Source organism: Aptenodytes patagonicus, chromosome 25 (assembly GCF_965638725.1).
Source record: "Aptenodytes patagonicus chromosome 25, bAptPat1.pri.cur, whole genome shotgun sequence".
Lineage (NCBI taxonomy): Eukaryota > Metazoa > Chordata > Aves > Sphenisciformes > Spheniscidae > Aptenodytes > Aptenodytes patagonicus.
In genome coordinates, this window is record NC_134973.1 from 5,624,398 (window position 1) to 5,648,764 (window position 24,367).

Genomic DNA, 24,367 nt, shown 5'->3' on the forward strand with positions numbered 1-24,367 from the left:
CTAGGTTATCTTATTAATGTAATAAAAACAGGTAAGTCAGGACACCACCTTCCCCCCTCCCAATTTATTTCTTTAAAGACCACATTTCAAGGTGTCTTTGGAATCCAGCTTGTTATCATCAAGTTCGGGATAAACTTCTGCACATCCAAGCAGATACAACTGGAAACGCTTCATAGAAAACTGAAGTACAGTGGGACTGTCTCAAGGCTCTTGCACTTTCAGTTTGGGATTAATTTCACTAGGGTGCTGCAGAAGAGGAGTTGGAACACCCTCATAAGCAGCTCACTTTGACCAAAGGAAAAAAATAAACATGCAGCAATTCAAACACTGTTTAAGGAATGACAGGGCTAACAAAGAAATTTAAGGCATTTACCAGATGAAACTGGTACAAGCAGAGGATAAAGTTCTAAGGTAAATTTTTAAGAGGCCTAACAGCACCAGTTAAATAGCTATGGTGCAGAGAGCTGTACTGTTCTCAAGCAATTAAAAAGGCCTAAAGAAGATAATTGAGCAAAAAGAATATTTACTTTAATGAAAAAGGACGGACTGTGTTTTGGGCAATGTTTGAAAGAAAATGGAAAGCCCAATCACCAAAAATGTACATTCATGCGTTCAGCTCTGACTCACTCACGGCAGCTCTGTGGCTGAAGTCCTGTACTGAAAAGCGACTTCATCAAGACAAAACATCATGTACTATTCACCAGTCAAGTCATCTAAGAGTGTCTGCCCACAGTAACTACACATACTCTCTACCATTTACGGTAAAGATTTCCATGCAGTTTATCTGCGAGTAGAGACGAGACACTAGCAGGGCGATTCTTCGGGAGGACGCCTAACTCACAAATCTCTGCTCCCATGGTATTTCAGAAGGATTCGCCGTGCCCATACATGGGATATCGTGCCCATTACAGCACACCAGCAGTCTCAAACCCCTTTCAAATTATGTCAAGTGGCAATCCAGAATCTGGAGACACGAACTTGTCTTGAGCTCCTTACAGACTCCAGCCCACACACTTCAATAATCCTGAACAAGCATAGCACTGTATCATGTGGTAGAGTATCTAGTTTTTAGCAGACAGTACAATCTTAGGTATGTCGTTTGAGAAGCCGGAAGGAATCTAACAGCAAGAGTTAATGAACTCAACCTGGATTTCACTTCAGAGTCTCCAACTCAGATCAACATTTCAAACAACCAATATAAAGCAGTAAATTCTGTAAAATGAGACAGGACTTTTTCCCTCTCCTTCATCTTCCACAAGCACAGCCAGGCGTTCTGACCATAAACTCCCTCTGCAGGCAAACCTTGAGTCTTTGATCAAACACATGTGGAAGACTTGCCCACTGGATGGGTTATAGACACCAGCCTGCCTGCCTGTTGGCTCCGGGGACGCCCTGCTACTACAGAATTAAAGCATCCCCGTCATCAGGACGCACACCCTCTCACCACCCCTGTAATGAAAGGTCATGGCAGTTACACAGAAGTGAGAGGACAAAACGCTGAGAAACTAACCAACTCGTCCCCAGTCACAAAGTCTGTAGCAGAGCCTGGAAATAAATCCAGATGTTTAATGCAGAGACTGCAGTCTCAAGGCTTTCTCTTTCAGTAAAAGTATATTAGAAGAAGAGGAAGAAAAGCTGACCTTGTGCATTTTTCTTGCCCAGAAGCAAACTGCATATGAGTTGATAAGTCACACGCAGATGGTGACAGAATAACCTTAAGGCTATTTATAAATGCTTCCACTCTGACACATCTTTACTGACTGTACACACAGAAGCCAGAACAGTACTAGCCCTTCTCTTTTCCATCAGTGAAGAGTATAAATAAAGCTTCATCCCTGATTAAGGAGACAAAAAGAGGCGCAGCATCCCAACTAATCTGTTGAAATACACTGTCATATAAGTCTCTTTACAAGTCAAATACCACAGAAGCTTTAAGTCCTCTAAATTCTGCTTCATCTGGAAAGAGGAACAAAGAAAAAAAAAAACCAAGCTCAAGGTGGGGGGAAGCAAAAAAAACCCAACCAAAACACACTAAAAAGTAGTCAACAGAAGAACAGGAAAAACCTTAAAAAGTGTATTCTAGTATTTGCTTCACAGCCAGACCAGTACTATGGTCAACACAGCACTTACAGCCAGCGTACTGAATTCTTCCTTACCATAAAACCAGAACAAATGCTTGCAGCGCTGCAGAGTGCTTTAAGAGTCTTTTAAAAGCAATGCAAAGGTGAAACAAAGTCTCTAGTGAGATAGAGCTGAGCTGTGGGTGTCTGTGCTGCTCATATAAAAGCATCAGCCAGCCATTGACAATATCTGCTCTGCAGGCTTTTGATTCAGTTTCAACCTGCTGCAGAAGTAGCAGGCACCTACCAGGAAATGCAGATGCTCTGGAGAAAAAGCATGAACCAGATAAAGCATTCAGGTTTTGTCACCATAGCTACGTAGTATCACCACTGCAAAGCTCAGCCCTCGTCTTCAGCAGATGCCTTGCTATCTGCTGGGCTGCGGAGATGCTCAGGCCTCCACAGCGTGGAGGGAGCCAGGGCAATCCCGCTCCAGAATTCAGTCACCTCGGGTCCACTGGATACTCTAACCACTAGAAAAAGTAAAGTGTGTCAAACCAAACAAGGAGAATATCAGGAGTTTTTGCCAGCTTTGACTGTGTAACAGGTGCATACGGCAAGATGAGGGGTGGGAGAGTGCTCTCAGGTGGGATGGAGGGAGGACAGTGAAAGGAATCCTTAGGACTTCCCACCGCCCTGGAAGAAAGGGTCAAGTTGATAGAGAGACACAGACATCTCCTCCCAGGTGAGCTCCTCTGCCTACCAAATGCACTCAACTTGCGTGTCTGTAGTGTCCAAACACAGAAGGGATGAAGAGAGACGGCAGCTAGGATGAAGGAGGCAACTCAGGCTGAAGAGATGGACAAAGGGCATCAGGTGCGAGGCTCCTCTGTTTAAAACAAGGCAGCAGGAAAAGTAGGAGATTCTGACTGCAGGTCTCATACAGGGGATGGAAAGAGAACTAAAAAAGGAGTTATTCTGCTAATGAAGCATTAGACTTGAAGCTATCAGTATCCTCAGGACAAGAAAAGAGAAACAACTGCCACACTCATTTTCCCTGGGGTACAACACTAAGTGCAGCTGAGAGGCTTATCACAAACCTCAAATGATTTCTGCTGGATGCTTTAGAAGACTGGCTGCCTGTCTAGATGGACCACTGGATTTACTCCATTTGGGCAATTCCCAAGCTCATAAAAAAAAGGCTGTGTTTTGAGTCAGCATTCACAAATCAAACGCCACATGTAGATCAGGACATCGTTCCCTGAGGCACGCGGATACGATGTGAAACACACATCAGTCAGAAGTGCTGGGCTGTACGCAGTAGCCACATTAGTCTCAGCAGAACAGCCAAGATACCAGCTGTGCCGAGTGCAATTTGAAGCAATGCCTTATGTAATGCGTTCTGAAAGCTGTTAAAGCTAGTTAATGCTTTTTGAAACACATGGAAATAACATTTCATAATCGGTATGGGGCCAGATAAGCTAAAATAGCCTCCTATGAGTAGGATCGCAGGGGGTCTGCCACCTCCTCGGTGGCGGGGGGCTGAGGGGAGCCCCGCTGGAGGCAGCAGCAGGCAGAGCTCGGACAGACAGCACCACCTGCCGCCGCCGCCCGGCACGCTGCCGGCACCGAGCGACGACGCCCACGTCCCCAGCACCGCACCGGGCCACGGCCCGCAGCGGAGGTGACCCTACAGGGCTGGAGCTGCGGCTGCTCGCAGCCATCCACACGGGAGCCGGGAGCCCACGGGCAGCGCAGCCTTTCCTGCAGAGGCACAACTGCTGCCGTTTGCAGCACGAAGTGCAGCCATAAACCACTTTGAAATTGGTAACCTTTTGGCCAGCCACAAACTGCAACAGCACTGTGACCACACAGAGGACACGGCACAGTACACAACCCCCCCGGTTTAGCAACAACACCCGTATTACGAGCAGACCTGACAACACTGCGGACAGGAGGAAGGGAAGCTGACTCAGTCTGCTCACAGTGCCCCATGGCTCTTCACCCACACTAACCTCCTAACCCCATGTGGCACAAGAACCAGAAAAATAAACTTGAAACAAGACAGCACCATTTCATGTTTGAGGTCTGATCTTTCACAAACAGCTGAAGACAAAGAAGAGAGAGCAAGCCCGTGCCGAGGGCTGGGGAGCAGTATCGCACCCGGCTGCTTCACTGCCAATGAGGCAGCAGGAACTCCGGTCAGGATCTCCCACGTGCTAGAATCACATCCTACCTGCTGCCAAATGGGCATCACCAAATTGGCTGCTACGCACAGCATAACTGCTGCCCTGACTATTCAGCTTTCAAGAGCTGAGACTGTTCAACGCTAAACCTCGAACTATTGCAATAAGCGACAGGAACAAAAAAAACCCCAAACAAACAAAACCCACAACCCTCTCCTTCTACCCAGAAAGCGCTACTCCTATTTCTACCACAGCCCTGTTGTGAAAGCGGGCACCAGTCACTTTGCTCCAGTATCCTTGCAACTCTAAATTTGGGGGGCAGGAGGAGACAACTGGGATTGAAGCAAGTAAATTCAGAGCAGAGGCTGATGAGGAAAGACAGCAGAACCTGAGTACTCAGTATTTCACATTATAGAAAGCTTGGGCAAGGAATTTAACTGAGTGTTCTCACTTGCAAAACCCACATCAACGCTATGATGCCACTTCAAATTTAACCTCTTGTGGGCTTTGTCTTCAGGTTTAAGAGCTTCTCAGAGCACAAGAAACATAACGCAAGAACCAACTCTATAGAGTAGTGACTGCAACCCATGCAGGGTTTAGTGTATCTTGGGAAAATATCAGTGTGGAAGATCTTTCAAAGTTTTAAAATGTTCATAAGCATAACCTCCCTTTCCAACAGGATCCTGTATCTTCACAGGATGCTTGGAACGAAGCTCTCCCCGGCACTATGTAAGCTGAGCATGTTGCACCTATCGATTTTACCCATCCTTTTAGAGTCAGTTGGGAGACTCACCTCTCAATAAGTCTGAGAGTGGAGGACCACAATCCTCTGGAATTGTGTAGTCACCTTTCCCGATGTTTTCAAATAATTTATAGATATTATCCCCTTCAAAGGGGTATAGACCCGTTGTAATGTTGTATCTGTAAAGGCAGAAGGAGAAGCTGTATGAGAAAAAGCACACAGAACAGGTGTTCAGTTCTTACGTGACTACGTAAACCAAAAGAAGCCAAGAGGAAACTAAAAGATGAATATTTGACAGCATTTGGAATGCCTCTTTAAACTTATCCTTCCTTTATCACAGCCTCTTCATTCACATGAGTCAAAACCACCAAGACATCTCCCTGACAGGCTGGGATGGGAGAAACTTAAAAATAAATACTAGAGATATTTGTGGTTTCTATTATTACAGTAGCTGTGCATCTCGGATGCTGAGAAACGGCTGGCAGAGTTACTCACTGAGAGTAAAGATGACTTTCTTCAGAATTACAAGCACTGCGGGGAACATACACCCATCCAAAGGAGGGACCAGCACACATACACTCTCCCTGCTCCCCGCAACAACATGAAGAGCAGCGATGATAGCAGGTAGCACAAGACTGAGCTATCTGGGGACTTGTAACTTTTTATTGCAATTCCTGGATGCTGCACGGGCACTTACAGTGTGACCCCTGCGGACCAGATGTCTACTTTAAAGCCTGAAAAGGTGTCAAGGCCATTGGCAATTTCTGGTGGCTGGAATGCTGGCGACCCTTGGCTCGTTCTGCACGTGTCATCCTCTGCAAACGGATGCAATGCCTGCAGCAGAAGAGACCGATCAGTTTTAAACTTTCAAGGCAGACAAATTGTAACTGTTAAAAAAGTTTCACCTGGGGAAAAAAAGGGGAAAACTCCGCTACTGAAAATCTACTTACATATCATAAGAACATGCCACTACAATAACTACATGCCATCAGTGACAATTCTTGCACTAATCCTACCCAGCTAAGACAGCCTTCATACAATAAGAAGGATAAGGTTATATAGCTTATCGCCATTTCACCACACTTTTGGGTTTGTCTAAGACTGATGTCTTCCTCTATGTGCTTCCCAGATGGAAGTTTTGTGCTGTTATCAAAAGTGTTTTGCCAATTACAATGACTATTCAGAATCACTCTAGAGCACTCTGCAAGTTTAACAGAACAAAAGCCTAAATGCACAGTAAATCAATTGGCACCACAAAGGTGACCTAAATCTAGAATGTCACGCTTCCCACATTCCTGACTTTGCCGCAGTTCTCACATACCTCTGCTACGCCTAAATCAGATATTTTCAGTGTCCCATTGGTTGTTAGCAGGAGGTTCCCCGGTTTTATATCCTTGTGGACAATCCCTTGGCTGTGCAAGTATTCTAAGCCGTCTATAAGCTGACAAAAGTACCTGCAGAAAGAGTTAGAGGAAGAAAGTCAAGCACTTCCATAGACTAAGACTATGTGAACTACTGATAATACATAAAGCAAAGAGTGCTGTTTTTGGAAACAAGTCGGAAATACATTCACATTTGATGCTTAGGAACTTGAGATTGAGCTGTGGTGTATAAGAAAAGGTACTTAATCTTCTGACAAAGTCAGAAGTTACCTGCCAGAGCTCTGCAGCAGTGCGCTAACCACTTCAGACTCTGGGCTCCTCCACACCAAAGCACTCTTCACAAGTCTGCGTATCTTCTATGTGCTGAGCACCACGCTGGCACAGACCTGACAGTTAATTCTGATGCCTGCTTTAGTTAAGCTAGCGAAAGATGCTCTTTCAGTGGCATAGCTTTCTCTAACAGGGGGTGGGGAAAAAAGTTTCTTTTAGCCAGCAGAAAGGAGTGTTTTGCTGGCACAGCTTACTTGGCTGAGCAAAGGTAACATGGATATGGTCAGAGACCACGGGCAGGCCATTACTATAACGTAGCAAGCACTGCGCATTAACAGCCTGGCAACAACTGGGCATGCACGTCTTCTCTCATAATATCCAGAAATAATACTTGACTTAAGGTGCCTGTATTTCACTTACGCTACCTGTAATCTCAGACACCTTTTTTAAACAAAATGAAAATACGACCATAAAAACATGTAGTTACCACAGATCTGCTGGTCTGCACTGATTTGATATACATGACAATCTTCTTGCACCTATTTCCGGAATTCTAAGGTTCCTTTACTTGCAGAGTGAAAGGGGCTTCAGATTATCCTCTCTACTAACTAAAGAAGCTAACAGATCATGCTGGATATTGCCAATCCTTAATCCCTCCAAAGACCTTTAATCTCTTTTCTGACACTGAACTGTATGGCTTGCCTCCATTTAGGCGGGGCAAGCCCTCATGGATTCCTCCATTGCACCCATCTTTGCTGAACAGCAGAGCTGTAGGAAAGGGGCCAGGAAGGGTTGTCATGCATCTCAAAGGAAAACAAAAGTAACAGAAAATTCAATAGAAAGATGTTTTTTTTTTTCTTCCCAGAATCTAAGGGCTATCCTTGTCACCACTTCATTAGTTTTTCATTTTTTCCATGGATGTAAAAGATGCAGTTATTACACAAAGCCAGTTTTACTTTAAAGTGCAGCCAACAGTCTAAGCAACAGAGTAGAACGTGCTCTTGAATTCAAGAGAGTACAGTGGTGAGAGGCTAATGCAGCCTAAGGAACAAAACCGTACTTACCCGTGAGCCTGAAAAACTGGAAACCTCTTTTCTGGGACACTGTCCAGCATTTCCTGCATCCCACACACACAGTACTCCATCACCATATACGTGAAGGCAGAGTTAAGGAAGCTTCAGGGTTAAACATTTCTCAGGCAAATGCTGTGTGAGGACTGCAGCCCCGTTCCAGTGCAACTGGAGAGCTGCTGCACAGGCAGCCCTGTTACCTGGTATACACACACTGGAGAGGTAGAGCCTGAGCTGCGCTGCACCTCCTGCGGTAGCTGCCTTCCTCCAACTGTCTAACGGGAGGAGGCAACGAACCCACGAGAAAATTCTTCTGCTTAACGACCTGCTGCAACTCCGTGATCAGACCTGAAACAGGATGCGAACTCCACAGAAATTAAGTTGGAGACCTCACGAGCACGTCAGAAATAGGATAATACTCTGAAGTGGCAACAAAAAGTTAGGGAACCCCTGGCAGAAGAGCTGTAGGCTGTAGCATATTCTCCCAATACCCTGGCTGGTCCGCGCTTGACGTAACAGTGAGCTCCCATCACCTCCCCCAAAGTTTGTTATTCTTCGTTTCCTGTTTCGAAATGATACGGCTGTGTGCACTATTTAACAGCTGCTGCTTACCCCCATCCCCATGGTAGTATTTCAGTAGCAGGAGAAAGGATCCCTAGAGAGCTGGGAAGCTTTTTTGAAACTGCACGGATAAAAAAAGTTACAACAGAATGCCAAGAACTGGTGGCACTTTTTAGCATTTGTTCCCTTGCAGCATATTCTAGTTTTCATCTCTTTAAGCTTTAACGTTGGGGCCAAACAATGGAAACTACACAACTGCCTAAAGCAGTTGCCTCTGTTTTCCTCCTCTCCCTGGGCTCTTAAAGGCAGACTGTGTGCTGAGAGGGGCTTGCAAGATCAGACCCTGGGACATCTGGTGGCTTTGCCAAGGGACTGCACCTTCAAGATAAAGAGCAGAGAAAAGCGCGACTGTCAGGCAGCCCATGTTCTCCAGTAACACAAAGCATTTCTTTGGTCACTCTAATTACTCCTGGCAGATGCCTTCTTAACCTAAGCCTAAAATAAGTTGCCTATGTCCCAGGATGCCATCTTAACTCTTGAGGCAGGAGAGACTAAAGAGATGACCTGCGCTTTAAGTGGGATCTGCGCTAAAGATTGTGTTGCCCTTTTGTAGCACGTTCTATCGAGGAGCTCAAAACACTGTCCGAACTCATTAAATTTGTGTTACATTCCCCATGTGAGCCGCTCTTCAGGGGGACACTAAAGCACTGTAAGATTTTATGATGGGCACAATGCCACCCAGGAAATCAGTAGAAGCAAGAATAGCAGAAAAAGCTCCCAAAATTCATTCCTACCATTTCTTATTCTGAAAGACATCTGTGAACTATTTATATCACAGCGATGTGGAAGACATCAACTCTGCCACCTTCCAGAGAATAACACTAACAGTAGATTATATAGACTAGCTCCCGGGAAGCAAGACCCAGGTCTCGTTCTCATCTACAAAGGACAGCCTGATTTTGGTTTCATTTGCTGCCAGACTGTTTTTCACCCCTTCTTTTGTAACTGATCCATCTCTGGTTGATCAGCCAGATTAGAGTACAAACTTCCAGGCTGGAGCAGATCTGTTACAGGTGCCCCAAGAAGACTGAGGCTCTCAACTCTTCTAATCGATAGGGTTCTGCTCCCACGCACAACTGCACGTACTGGTAACAGAAGCTGTCAGAGAAGGTGCCAGCTGGGATCCTGCTTATTGAACCGGGTTTATTTTCTGCCTGGATTAGTTCTCCATTCATCACCAGCTCCGCATTCCCAGCCACAGCAGGTCATCAGAGCAGCCCATTAAATACTAAACGTAGTTGATATTTTTTAATGCAGTCATTGCAGCTTTCCTTTTACCAAAGAAAATCACTGAAGGCTTTGACTAGGCAGGTAAGTTGTTAAAACACTATCTTCCCAAGTATAAACATAGCTGAAGCCTGCAGTTCACTTCTATCAGCAACAGAAAACTCAGGTGAGAACAGAATCCTTCCTTCCTCTACAGGCCCAATTTCAAATGCCACAACGGTCATTCTGGAAATGAGGATTTTTTTTTTTATTAATAAGGGGGAAAGCCGACATCCCTCCCCTATACCCCCCTCAACTTTTATCTTACATTGCTTCCCGCAAGGCACTAATACAGGCATTTGCGTGACTACACAGTGAAACGAGTAAGGGAACTGACCTACAGAGAAGCCAGCCTAAAAGAGAAAGTTACTTTTCAGCTGGATCTGTTCCCAAACCTGTTTACCATGAGGCTGCCCAAGCATTTGTACTGCCACATCCTCAGACATGCTCCACAGGCACTGGCAGTGCCAATGAGAAGCTGGAGAAAGGTTAAGCAAGAACATGATCATGGATGAATTCCCGCCCCCTGCCCCAGTGAAAACATCACATTTCTCCAGGTACTGCCACTCACGTGCACAGAATAAGCAGGTATAGAAAAAAAAAACTTTAAGAGTGTAGAAGCAGATAAAAATAAAAATAGTGAAGTTAATCTATACTTGCAAGGGAAAAGTACTGAAAAATGATTTGTTCTTTTTCAAACGCTACTGTTCAGAAAGTAAAGCAAGGAACATCCCTCCTGGCTTAGAGAGGTCACATTTCTGAATGACCATTTTGGGTTGTCATCACCTGTTACCAACACATGAGGTCTCTCTCGGGCTCTTTTTCCCCGTGCTTCTCGTTTAGCATCCCAGCTTCCTATTGATTAAATGGTATCTCTCTATAGACAGTAATTGAATTACGGTCCCTTCAGTCTGTTAACGCTACAAAACACAAGCAAAAGTTGTCGTGCTTTTTTATACTAATGATGCGGTGGCAGGGTATTTGATCTAATTAAAGCACACAATTAAATTACCCGTTTTATGAAGTACTGTAATTGGGAGACAGTATTTAGAAAACACTGTCAAAAATAAAAGCAACCATTTATAACACGTACTACAACAGATCAGCTCAACAAGCTTACAAACTGGTTCAAGTCAAAGTGCACTCGGAGCGGCAGACTCATTAGAATCATAGAATCATTGAGGTTGGAAAAGACCTCTAAGATCATCGAGTCCAACCCAACACCACCACCCACTAAACCATGTCCCTAAGTGCCTCATCTACACGTCTTTTAAATACCTCCAGGGATGGGGACCATCCAGCTACTCACTTGCATTTCCCTTGCAAGTTAAAGCGTGTAATTACACTGGTTAGCGTCTATGCATACTTGGGGGGTCAGTGCACTGTGGAATAACATGTGAAAGTCTGAAGGATGCACTGAGATCACAAGCCACAGATTTGATTCAAGAGCTGAACCGTTTAGTCTCAAAAAGCTGAGCTGTAGATCTCACAGGAGCAATATGCTTTCAATCTCTCGTGACTGTTACAAGCTGTAGGTCACTTAAGCACTATCACAAGGGATTTTCACACAAACAAAACAGAGGAGGCTTGGGCAGGCTCGGGAGCTCATCTTATCTTGTCAAGGATAACCAGCAGCAAAGCATACCAACCGCCTGCAGAAGAGGCAGCACTGCAGCAGTACAGACCCTCCAAAGGGAAGGAGACTTGCAGGCATCCGGATGCCAGCAAACGAGTAGATTTTTTTTTTTCTTCTTTTGAGGGAAAGAAAAAAAAAATACCTAAACCACTGCCAAGGACTTAAAGGAAAAAGCATTACAAAAATTGATTTCACATAGCATAGACAATAAAAGGTCCATCTTCAGGGGAAAAAAAAGCACTAACACATACCACAGCTAGGACAGGAGGTTAGAAATGATAGATCTGCAGCTCTTTTTTCATCTCCGAGTTGCTGAAGGTCACACAACAAAACACAGTATTTGAGGGTCAGTTCTCCCCTACCCCAGCCCTGCGCATCTGTAACCTGGGGACAATATTTCATTTCCTAACTGGGAAGCTGGGAAACTTAAGAAAATGTACTTGTGTGGAAAGTATTCCAGACATGCAGTATGTTTAATACCAGTGAAAGCAATTTTAAGCTTAAGAAACATTCAAGAGGGCCTTAACAAAAGCAGAACTATAATGATTCAGCGCTATAGCAGAGAACAATGGAATTCAAACCTTATTAACAACTGTGTGAAAAAAGGATATATTTTCTGCTTCTCTTCATTGTATAATACATCTACCAACTGGATAACATTTTTGTGCCGTAATCGTCGCAGGAGCTGAATTTCCCTGCAGGAAGAGAAAAGGAAAAAAGTTATGTTTAAAAAGCCTATTTCCTTACTATGGAATGAAATTAATGTTTTCTAAATCACATGGATTTTAAAGACACTTCAAACCATATTAGTCCCAACTGCTTCACCTAAGACTACCTATGCATGCTGTTTGACAGAAGGTCTTGTGTGTTCTTGACTTCATTAGTCCAAGGTTAGACCGTGAAAATACTGACTGGTCACTGACTAGGACTATAAACAAGTACCCCTTCAGTTAACACTACACAGACAGTTTTCTCTGGGCAGAAATTTTAGTCCATTGGTAAACAGCAGGAGAACTATTCTCAAGGAGCAACCTACCTTTGTGCTGGACAGGGAATTGGTCATCAGAATGCCCGGTGCCAATGCTTTGGTGCCATTCAACACAGGCTGTGTTACTTCTGCTAATATAAAGGTGTATTCTGCACGCCAACGTAAGCTTTAGTCCAGTTTTACCCATAAAATCTGTGCAGTGCCCCCCTTTAGCTATTTGACTGGTCAACAGTAGGACGCTGGCAGCCCAACAGCCCCATTCAAAGTGAGTAGGAACAAGACCAGAAGTGCATCATGCTGAGCCAACCCACAGAAGACAACTCCTGGAGAGATCCTGCTGGACCCTCAGACACCAGGCTGCGTGGAAAGAGAAAGCAACCCAAGGACACACTCTGCAAACCCCCTGACTCCACAAGCAGCACTGGCACAGGACTTGCAAGGGCCTGCTGCAGCAAGCCAAGCCTCCTCCTCCTCCCACCCATACAAGAGGGGTTTACAGTGTCCCCTGAGGTCCCCTCCTCAGCTCACACCCTTCCCTATGGCCCTGGGCAAGTGCCTCACCATTCCCAGTTAAAGCTAGTGCTGACTAAAGGAAAGGTATAATTGGAACTGAAACGCCGCCCTGTCAACTGCTCAGGCAAGTCAAAGCCTACCCAGATTTGCTCCACGTGTCAAAGACGCAGCTTTATCAGCTTCCCTCCGATTAAAGCTTTTCAAACAATGCTGGACCGCTGGGAGCTTAGCTCGCTACCAGTCTCTTCAGTTAAACCCCTAAAGATGCACTACATTTGTGTTTACCATAATATCTAGGACAGTCACTTCCAAGACAAGCCTTTTACGTTTGCACTTCGTGCTTCTTTATACATAAGCGTCATCTGTAGTTACAAGAGCAGAAATAGAATTGCTTGGGCTTCCAGACTTCTTACTTCAGGGTATGTTTTTAATCAGCATCGTGACCAGGAACAACCCCCGCAGATGTCAGTGTAACGCAGCACCGTGCAGTTAGGTGCGCTCCTGTTGTCACAGGCAGGCAGTGCCCGGTGCCAGACGCGGCAGAGCAGTTAGCACACTATATAGCCCATTTCAGCACAAATTCTGTTATTTAGCTGGGAAGCAACTTGAATATTAGTTACTTGCCAAAAAAAGAAATAAAAAGTTTCTATACTTAACAAGCAATTCCTTCTGATAGTTGTTGTATTGTGAATGGACAGAAGTGATTTAAACATAAATATAAAGACATCAGAAACTGGCTAATCTACTAAAGACATGAACAAATGAAACTAAATTGATTTTTTATTATACCACATGAAATTCATCTGAAGAGTGGCTGTTCAGCAGAACATGATTTTCTACAGAACATATAAACTACAGAAAAAACGGGAGAGGTACCTCGCTAGCAAAAAAGAGACAAGTGCATCACCAGCAGCACTGCATCTTGCATGATGCAGACAGCCTGCAGCCACAAAAGGGAAGACAGCCAACGTGCCAAGGCTGCCAAAGGGGCAGCGAGCCTCCACCGCTCCCGACCCGAGAAGCCCTGCACCAAAAGCTTCCTGCGGCCGGGAGACGAGCGCGACGGACGTCAGAGCTGAGGGATGGAAGAACTCCAGAGAAGTTCACAGATGGGAGATGACAACGGCCTCCCAGCAGTCCCATCAGCCCCTGCAGAGCTGGCCTTTGCTGGGTCCCAGCAACCCCAAACTCTGCCTCAGCACCCCTCCGGCTCACCTCCTCGCTCCAGATGTGAGCTGTCCTGAGACCTCCCACCGCAACACAACCCTGCTCCCCGCCGCACGAACCACACTGAGAGCTGCTCGGAAGTCACGCACAGTTTAACAGCCACAGGTGCCCACCCCGAGCACCATCAAATACAACAAGCTGTTCACCATTGGGGTTGCAGGCCAAAGACCCCTGAGCTGGCCAGTCCAGTAGTCCATTTGTGTGATCAGTTTAAGTGTCTTTACAGTAGAGTTAGTACAAAAATCGTCCTAAGACACATCAAATTCCTCATATGCAGTAGCCAACTACTGAGGCAGTTTCATAGTGCCCTTTATTAAAGCTATAACTTCCACGAGAATTCAGAAATGAAGCGACCAATGTAAGAATTGCAACATTAGTCTCAAGAATGAGTCAAAAACAAGAGTTCCAGCTAATAACTCCATTTCTTCCAAACTTTAGTCCTAACTTAACCTGACTGAACGGTTCAGAGATCTGAATTGAATTCTCCGTTTGTGGAGAATAAATAATGTAAAACAGTGAGGAGACATCTTCCCTTGGCTATGAAAATGGACCCTTTATGTCATCTCGTATCAGCTGTTTTGATCTTTGTCTCTTGGGATTTTGTACTGTGCTCCAAACCACATTTTAGTATCTTTTGCATTAAACTCAGCCTGCAAAAATCCCACTGGATGCCAGCTGTGAAGAGAAACAGGAGGATCAGGACAGTCAGGTCAGGGTGGTTCTGTCAGTGTCTGGAAGTGCAGATACTGCTCTTCACTTTGTTCTTCTGCTGCTCGATTCTGGGCTTGTGCTAAACTGTACATAAACTCTTCTTTCCAGCTTCGTTCTCCTGCCGTTCGGTAAGTTGCTTTAAGAAGCACGGTTACATTTCAACAGTTAGGACTCTTGAAAGCAGCATTACAAGGAATTCAGAGCACAGCTTCGGAAGCAAGAGCGTCTGCCCAAACACATGACACACCGAGCTCAGAAAGCCACTCACCCCTTGCCTGCACAATTAGCCAGCCTCTAATAACAGGCCGTGGCCAGTACAAAGGCTTGTTGATGCATCACATCTGATTAACAAGCCAGTAACTGCGCCTTCGAAAGGCTCATAAGATGCAGGAATGCAAGCAGGTTTTTAAAGGTCTTTTAAGGATCCCTGACCAGTAGCACTGCTTCACTAACAAAGTTTAGGCCAGGCACTCTTCCTTTATCATAGATGGCTTTAAAAAAAAGTTACGATAGCTAAACAGAAACCTAGGATAACAAGGCAAAGCTCAGAAGGGTGTTTAGTTTAAATGGCTGACAGATTTGCAAAGCGATGCAGCCGCTCTAATTATAGTAATGACCAAAAGGATGAAGTGGATTAAATTAGCATAGAAACTGCAGCCAGCATTAGCGTAGGTCTAAGAAGTTTCTGCATAATGAAGGGAGACAGGCTGAGTGCTCAGACCAAGCCGGCAAGAGAGGGAGTGAACACATACTTATTTAAATAAGACTACTTTGCTGTGAAGGCAAAGAAAGCTTCCAATATTGGGAACACATTTAAAATCCTGATCCCAACAGCTCATTCCCTGTAATACGGCTTGAAAACACAAATACTAATTCCTTCCATGGACTAATAAATATTTCATATTTCTGTAATGATTTTTTTTTTCCAGAAGGACTTTGTGAACCAATCTAAAATGCCAGTGAAGTGCACCCACCTCTGGGGCAGAGGCCAAGCAGCCCATTTCCCAGAGGAAAGATTACATCTATTTTTAGCTACTCTTGCATTCTAGAACGACTGAGGAACAGAGGCAGCCAGACCACAGTCACCTCCAGTTCCATTTCTGTTTTCAAACTTCACCGAGTAAGTGAACATAGGTGCTCACCTCGCCAGAAGGTGCCTAAATTTACGTTTTTCAAAATTAACAACAACAAAGCCACCCCAGCCCACTGCTTTCTTTGCGATTCGCCTGCACAGCAGTGTCTCAGTTGACAGCACTGGGAAAGAGAGACTTGCATGCCTACAGTTTGCTGCCTTTCCTCTCAACCAAGGCAAGGTGGCTTCCTGCTTTTCCCATACTAGCCTAGTGAATCTGCTCAGATTTTCAGGACACCTTCCGAGCTGCTGCAACTTTGCCTCCTTTCCTTGCTACCTCTAAAATTTAACATGAAATTTAAATCACAACAGTTGCTTTTGAGGTCAGACCTCTCTCCCCAGTGCAGAGGGAAAGGGAGAACCCCAGCGAGGGGGTAGGCTGTGCTCTCTGCAATGTGGTAATCGCTTCCACACCCATCCTACTCAACACCACTATTATGTGGCCAGAATAGTCTCCATTATGGAATTCTGTCCCTAGTTTTCCATACTAGAAAGCCCTCAAGTGTGCAACAAGACAGACTGTCAGAGTTTGGGGCCTGTTTCAAAGTATAACCATCTTGGAGGGAGAAGAGAAGAAAAGAGAAAAGAAAAGATCTTCTAACTCGAAGGTTTCTATGTGGTTCTGTCAGGCCCATTAAGCTCATCCTGACAGATTAAGACATCCCTAGCAAGGTACCTTGCTTTGGCAAATAACAGGGTGGTGGTGTTGCTCAGAACCGTATATAGCAAAGCTGCCTACTTGTACCATGTGCTGCACGCTTTTGGAAGATGCCAAGGACAGCCTGGAAAGAAGACATTCTTCCCTGGACCATTCTAGTAAGAGCACATCTTCACCATAAGATTTAGCATTCTTTCTACAGTTTGTTTCAAGCCTCAGTTTCATCAAAGCCATTCTCACTTAAATAAAAATGAGCAGTACAGCCAAAAGACTCACTCCCCTCCTTTGGCTGACAAGGTTCCTCCACAGGTCCTAAGCTTTTAGGATTTTACTGGAGACACGTGATGGTGAATCTTTTCCACACTACCTACCGGGTCAGAAGTGAGGGTTCGCAGCAGGTCTGCAGCGAGAGCCTTCAGCCTGGAAGAAGCTTACCCTCACCCGCTCCTTCACTCTTCAGCACACAACCGTGGCCCCTCTCAAGCTCTCTACATACGGCACGTGGTACTGAGGAACCAGGCACAAGGAACTGGCACACCTCCACTGCAGAGCTAGTGCCACAGCGAAGGGCTGGGAGATGTGCGCAGAGAACAGCTCCATATGCCAGTTCTGGCACGTACCATAAATCCACTAACACCATTCTTGCTAATTGCTACAAAGGACTCGAGAATCATTCATTTGGTCTTTACGCAACTGAACAACTACTTTATGTATTTATTTAGATTGATTTTGTAATCCTGTACAGCCAAAGCAAATTTTAATTACAAGTTAGTATCCCCGATACGCCACAAAGCAGATTACCTTATTTAAGGTCTAGCTTGTGAACAGCTTCTTCCTGTTTATTTCACGTAAAAAAAAAAGCCCTTTGCTTGCAAGGATGCAACTTGTCATTTTCATCCACGTGAGAAGCTGCACCTCTTCGCTCTCACGAAGATGAGCGGTATTTCAGATAAGAGACTGAGCAGAGCACCTCGCTATTTCCTTCTTCAAACTAAGCTTTACACGTCTGAATGTACATCTGACATGGGGAGGGGCTGACATTGTTATGTGTTGATGAATCCAGTGCTGACCTACATCTTTCAAGTTTTAGTATCCAAACGGTTCCTCTCCAGCCATCACCCAAAATAGTGTTGCGAGCATTATAGCATCTCCACCACGTTCCCATTGCCTCTCCCTCCCCTAGGGCCACAACATGCCAAGTTACAGAAACATCCACTGTGGTCACCACACTTCTTTCTTTATGCGCACCCAAAAGCCCCCGAGATGTTAAATGCTGCAGATGCAGATCAGAGCGTACCCTCTGCCACCAAACACAGCGATCTGAACCCTGACAGCTCTCACCTCGCAGAAGCTGACAGCAACAGGCAGGCCAGCCCTCGCAGGCAGGCCCCTACTCCCAAACCGCGTTTGTGAGCCCCAGGGGCTGCTAAGGGAGGTAAAGATCCCAGCGTTAATTTTTCTTTTTACTAGTTCCAGGCCTTCCTCCGCATCACACTCCTAGCAGGGATGTCCGACATTACAAGCCCTATATCCACCCCAGCACAGCTACCTGCTACGGATTACCTTTTCCAACATTTCACCACTGAACCCAAGCAGATATTCGTCTTGGCAAAGAAAACAGCAGAGCCACCCGGTTACGTACCGCAGACCTTTTCGGTTGGGAGCGAGGGACAGGAAATCAGTGAGTCAGCTTTAGCCCGTCTTCGTCTAAAGCACACGCCTCTGCAGCTTGCAACAAGTCCTTCCTTCAGCAGAACTGTCCATGTTTTGAGGTGCAAGACTCTTGATTTGCAGACCCAAGGAGCAAATCGTCAAAGTACAGGTCTACTGTACATTTTAAACCTCTGAGGAATTCTAATGAGCATATATTCAAATCCAAGTAATCACCGAGCGTGGTAAGTACAGTACAAGACACTTGGGATACGCACAGAAAGTCCCAAACACTTAATTAAAATGTGAGGCTATTAGCACACAGTTTAATAAAACTTGTGCTGCTAGAGACAAATAGTCTTCCAAATTTTTTTTTCATCTTTTTGGCAATCTTACTAAACTCATTTTTTGTATTAACTGGAAGCAGTAATTAGCCCTAGTACTGTCTGGTTGACTAAGCCACCTCAACCTTTCTCTAAAGTGACTGAAGAGAAATGAAGATTCCCTAGACTGATTTAGGGAAACGCGTGTCTTACGAGTTTAAACCCTCAACTTCCTCACCAGGATTCACAGATCCCTTCAGGGCTCATTTTTCAGGGGCAGAACTGGAGCATTTTGGGGTAGAGAAGAATCGTTCAATTTTACGTAATAAATCACAAACACATTTCAGTCATAATTTCTAGGTCCCCAGAACTCTGTTACTGCACCGAGAGACAGGACTGGGGCAACCAGCCCACGCATGCAGGACGAGGCTGCAGCCTCGAATATTAGTAAGGAGTAACACAGAAATGGCATTAACAGAGCTCCCCGAGCTGTAACACCAGCCCCACGTATCCGGGGTCCCCAATGCACGGCACAGACCCGTACGATCCTCCGTGGCTCATCATTATTGTGGTCTCCCTTGCTGTCATTACTCCCTGTATATTACTTGCTCATATAATTACCCAAGGGCCAACAGTCTAGGAACTGTTTTCTAGGGAATTTCTTTGATGACACACTATCAATGCAAGTTTCATCTTCACCACAGCAGCAGCAATGCCGAGGCATCCTGTGATAATGGCAGAGGCACAAGTCCATTATAATAATTCAATTACATCTCTGTCAAACAAACCAAGTCACACACGTGGCTTTTTCCTGTATGGTAAGAAATGCTGGAGATCACTTTAGTAGGAACGGGCACTGTCTTTGCAGTTAAGAGAAAACTATACAAGGTATTTTGAGACTGAAAGAGCAAATGGTCACTTCCAAGAGATAGGCACTTTTAAACCGAGCCTGAACACTCGCCCTAATTGCTCAGACCCTCGGCCAGTGCACTTTTAACACGTTTGCAGCACTATATGAAGAAATTAACCCCCAGAGAGCAGACTAATAGTTAAGACATTATGCAGTCATTCTACAGCAGAGAAAACAATTCGTTAGGGATTCAGGAGACTCTCACTCCTGACCATTTCATTTACCATGAATGCAAATGCTTTGGAAGAGCCTTCTGCTTGCACATACCACTGGGGGCACCGGCAGGGAGAGGGAGCACCAAGCGGTGGTCTAGTTCTGGTGGCAGGTGAAGAGGTTTTTAAATCTCAAAGGGCACCAACTGAAGTCGGGATGTTTACAAAGATTAGACAACTAATCACACTCATCTCGCACGTACTGAGCTGCAGACATCCTTATATAGATAAGGACGCAAGTGGGACTGGAAGCAGGCCTCACTGTAACGCAGGAATTACATATTTACTTATTACTGCACTTATTAGTAGCTTTCAAGAAAGAAAGTAAACCTATTGATGCGATCCAGTCCACAATCTGATTTTCTGCTCTTTTATTACATGCGAGTAGTTTGCTGGGTACAAACCACTCGGCAAAGCTGCTCAAATGCAGTTGTAGAAAGTGAAATTTTAATGGAGTCTGGCCAAGCAATGCAACGTTAAAAAAAAAAGTTAGAGTACTTTGCAGTGCTACCTGGAAACACAGCAATGGTTTGCTCACCCCCATCCATACTGACCAGTCCAACCGTACAGGTTTGATGACGTATCTCACCACAACAGGTTTATTCAGAGCAGAGACAGCTTTCGCTGCCTGTTGCAGTAGCACCAAAGGGTTTTTGATAAAGTCAGATCTCCACGGGTATCACAAAAATATGACATTTTGCCTTAAAAAAATTCACCACTGAAGAAGCAGATAAAGCAAATGAATAGGTGGACAAAGAGAAAAGGACAAGGCGACAAAAATAGGAACTTGAACTAAAGTAAACCCTTGTTACAAGACAACATCTAAAATCCGCCTCAGTGTTTTGAGGCAGGTGCGGCTGAGCCAGAAAAACAGCCACAGCAAAACAGAGTGGTGCTTGGCTAGTCTGCTTTAATAACTAACCTTAACGAAACCAGACAAGACATTCATGGACAGGCTGTGTGCACGAATAAGACCTCTACAGAGTTCACTTCAGGACACGGGACCATCACCATGGCTCTGATCTCAGTAAACACTACTGTTACTTGGCAAGTCCTTTTTCACTAAGAGGGGTAAAAATTTAAAACTAAGTTTTCACTAAAGAGGAAACAGCCTCCCCCTTCTTCAGCAGGGACTCTTGATGTAATTCAAGGAGGGGGCAAGGGTGGAAAGGGGCACTCATGCCTTTACCAGAAAAACAAGAAACATTTTATTACATATTAACCAACAGTTTACTCTGATTCTGAACTTGAGCCAGCAAAGGAGAGAAAGGGAGGTCCCGGCATTGGGATCTGTGACTATTTCGTAGCTAAGCCTGTCACTGAAGGCTAGAAGGCAAACTTAAACAGCTCACTGACAGAAGTCCCGGTACAGGATGTGAAATATCTCGCAGCTGAGCTCGGAAATTCAAACCAAACTGAGAAACAGAAACAAGACCCTGCTAGGTCAGGGCTCTACACTCAGCATGCCACAGCTAAAGACGCAATACAAGAGTCTTCTAAACATCTCGCAAGTTTTCCCTCCCACTACGAGATAAATGCTTGCAAATAGTTTGTTTTGGCTGCAGAAGACTCCCCTTCACAGCAGATAAACAACTATCTCGCAGGGCTGTGACAAACAGCTTGCCGCGGAAAACACAGCTGGCTGCGAGGTCCCCGCAAGCAGAGCACAGCCCCAAGAAAAGGGAAAGTTTCATACACCCAGCCCTACAGATGAAGCATAACACCAGGCTTCTCCCACAGTTAATTTTAATTAGTTACTTGTGCCCTGACTAATCAGTGTGTAACTGGCACTTCGAAAGCTTCCAAGCACAGATCTTGAGTCACTGAAGGAAAAAAAAAAAGTTGACAACCCTTGTCCCCATTTTACAGCTGCAGAAATCAACTGAAAAGAGCCTCGAATTAGTTACCGAACTCATTAGTCAGAAGTGAAACCAAGAATAAACCCCAAGACTTCCTATGCCCATTGGGTGCACAACACGTTGGACCACGTTCCAGGCACCTACTACACGGGTGGGAGCAATAACTGCCATCCCAAAGAGCTCAAGAACCACGCGCCCCTAGATGGGTACACAAACAACGCAGACCGCAACAACAAAGTGTATTTCTGCACTCTCAGCTATACCCCCTCTCACCTTTCCTAGCCGACGGCACCACAGCGTACCTCTTCGACGTGAAATCTCGAAGAGGGATTTCTTTAAGAAATACTATTTCACTCTTTAAGCAATACTATTAAGAGTGGCGTGTGTTATGGGCTGTCTGTTCAGACAGACAGACCTGCCGCCCTTGCCCAGCTCCCTTCCCTGTTCCCAACCGTCGGGCAGCATTTGGAAGAAGCACCCTCAACCAGAGCGCCGGCTGCCGTTCAATGGCAAAGAGATTCCTGGCTACCTACGGTTCAGGAAGCACCTCCACAGCAGAAAGCCAAGTTGTTAGTTAAAATGATACAGAACATCAGCTGGAAAGTAATGACAAAGTTTAACCCCTCGGCTCCCAGCTACCGGAAATATTTACTCACTTTTTCACATTTGCCTCCCCATTGGGAATTCTGCGTAGCTTCTTCTTCTTCAGTATTTTCACAGCTCTCCTACAGAGGGTTTCAGAGTCCAACATCTCCTTGACTTTGCCGTAAGACCCTTCTCCAAGTAAGTCTCCCATCAGGTATTTGCCAATGAGCTTGGCCCTTTTCCGCCGTGGCTGGTAGATGACCTCCGTAGAGTCAATGCGATGGATAAAAGTGTCCATCCCCACAGACATCAGCTCGCTCTCTGCAAACATACCCAGCTGCTGTGGCTCCTGCATATCCATCCTGGATTAAGTTCCTTAACCTGTTTTCCTTAAGCGCTCAGGGTTTTAATCCTGTTTGTTAGTTTCCAACACTCCCTTTTACTCCTTCTTGAAAAAAAATATCCAGAAGATTGTACAAACATGAATAAAAAAAACCAAAACAAAAAACCTATGAGCTGCTTCGAGCACAACTGGATGCTAAAAGATCCAGGCCCGGCTCCAGTAACACAATGTCTTTTAAAAAGAATATATATCTTTGACCAGATACACTCAGTTTGGGACTTGCTTTGCTTCTGACCCGGTCCCACCGTTAGGGTTCTTTCAAGTCAACGTGGCCTTTAACTTGGCCCAGTTTGATTCTTAAGTGCTAGGTCATCCTCTGGGACTTTAGGCCACCACATAAAAACAGACAACTGCCGAGTCTCTTTCGTGACTTTCCATCCCTAGTAGATCATAGTCACCAACTCCAAACTGGATGGCAGGCGAAGCGTTTCTGCCCTGCTGTCCTCACCGTCCAGGTGTGAGTACAGCTGGGGGTTTTTTTTCAGCCGTTTGGAAGCTGGAACCAAGTTTCTTTGAAGGAGTTTTCAGAAACAATTCTAACGTCTTTGCTTTTCACGCCTACAAAAGTTTGAGGCCTTCGGTGCCTATCAAGATCTCCCAGGGGCATCCTTCAACCACTCGGATTCCGCCTGGCACATGATGTGTCACCACCACTGGTCCAGGTGTCAGCCGGTGTCAGACAACGCAAAACCTACCAGAGCTTTACCGACCCACCTTAAAACGGGAACAATCAGGAGGAAGAAATTCTCTCTGCCCGGCACCCAAACCACCCCATTCCCTTTCCAACAAGGGAAGGTCAACGAGGAGATGCCAGCCTCGACCGGGCTCTCCCCCCCCCTCCTTCACGCCCCTTCCGCGGGTGTCAGTCGGGGTGGGGAGGAAAACAAGCGACACCGCGGCCGCCCCCGGGGAAAGCAGGGAAGGGGCGAAAAGGGGATAAAGCACTTCAAGTGCAACCAAACTACGGATGGAACCAGGAGGGAAGGGACCCCCGGGGGGGCGAGGTGACCTCCGGCTCCTCCCCAGCCGCAGCCGAGCTCCCCGCTCCCGCAGCGGGGCGGGGGGAGCCGGCCCGGGACGGGCCCTTCCCCCGCGGGCCGGGGACGAGCCCCGCAGGCAGCCCCGGCCGCTCCCTCAGCCCCGGGCCTCCGCTGTCGAGTCGGGGGAGGGGGGCGGGCAACCTCGTCCCCCCTCCCCGCCGCCGGGCTCGGGAACCGGGCCGGGTCCCGGCGCCGCGCTCCGCCCCCCGCGCCCCCCTCGCCTCAGGGGGAGCCCCGCCAGCCGCTGCCCCCGCTCTGCCACCGCGGCCCTGCCCAGGGGCCCCGCTCCAGCCGCCCCGCGAACCCGCCGGCTCCCGCCGCCCCTTTACCCCCGCCGCCAGCCCCGCCGCAGCGCGCACGCCGCCGCCATTTTGTTTACCTCCCGCCCCCGCCCGGCCCCGCCGCGCTCCCGCCGCTGCCCCCTCCGGGCCTCGCACCTCCCCGGCGACCGACGTGCGCTCCCATTGGCCGCGGCGCCGGCCCCGCCCCCGTGCGCTCGCCCGCTGGTTGGCTGCGGCGGCGCCACGAGGGGGCGGAGCCGGCGGTGCGGCTTTCGCTTCCGGTTGGCTCGCTGTTTTTCTAGCCCGCCCACCCACTCTGGCGGGCGGCGGGGCGCCGCGATAGACGGCGGGAGCTGTCCGTCACCGGCGGGGGCGGGGCTGACGGCGGCGGGGCGGTGGAGGGCAAAGGGCAAAGGGCAAGGGGCGGAGGGCGAAGGGGAAGCGGGTGCCATGGAGACGGGGCGCGGGGCCTGGTGTTTGCGATCGGGGCCTGCCCCGCCGGGGAGCCGGGCCCGCCGGGAAGCCCTGCCCTGCCGGGGCCTGCCCCGCCGGGGAGCCGGGCCCGCCGGCCGCGGAGCCCTGCCCTGCCGCCGCCGCCCTCGCGGGCTGCCCGCCCTTGGGCTGCTCTGCAGCAGCTCCGAG

At 46.9% G+C, this 24,367-nt stretch overlaps 1 protein-coding gene across 1 annotated transcript in view; it reads right to left on the reverse strand.

Moving 5' to 3' along the window:
- The window catches only part of STK11 (serine/threonine kinase 11), a 46,291-nt gene extending 22,680 nt beyond the window's left edge, over positions 1-23,611 (reverse strand). Inside the window, exons 1-6 of the mRNA XM_076359139.1 lie at positions 22,073-23,611; positions 11,845-11,928; positions 7,705-7,794; positions 6,310-6,442; positions 5,686-5,822; positions 5,040-5,167 (exon numbers count right to left, since the gene is read on the reverse strand). Coding sequence (XP_076215254.1) covers positions 5,040-5,167; positions 5,686-5,822; positions 6,310-6,442; positions 7,705-7,794; positions 11,845-11,928; positions 22,073-22,362 — 862 coding nt within the window. The 5' untranslated portion in view covers positions 22,363-23,611. The remainder of the gene's footprint in view (positions 1-5,039; positions 5,168-5,685; positions 5,823-6,309; positions 6,443-7,704; positions 7,795-11,844; positions 11,929-22,072) is intronic.
- Positions 23,612-24,367: the final 756 nt, after the last annotated feature.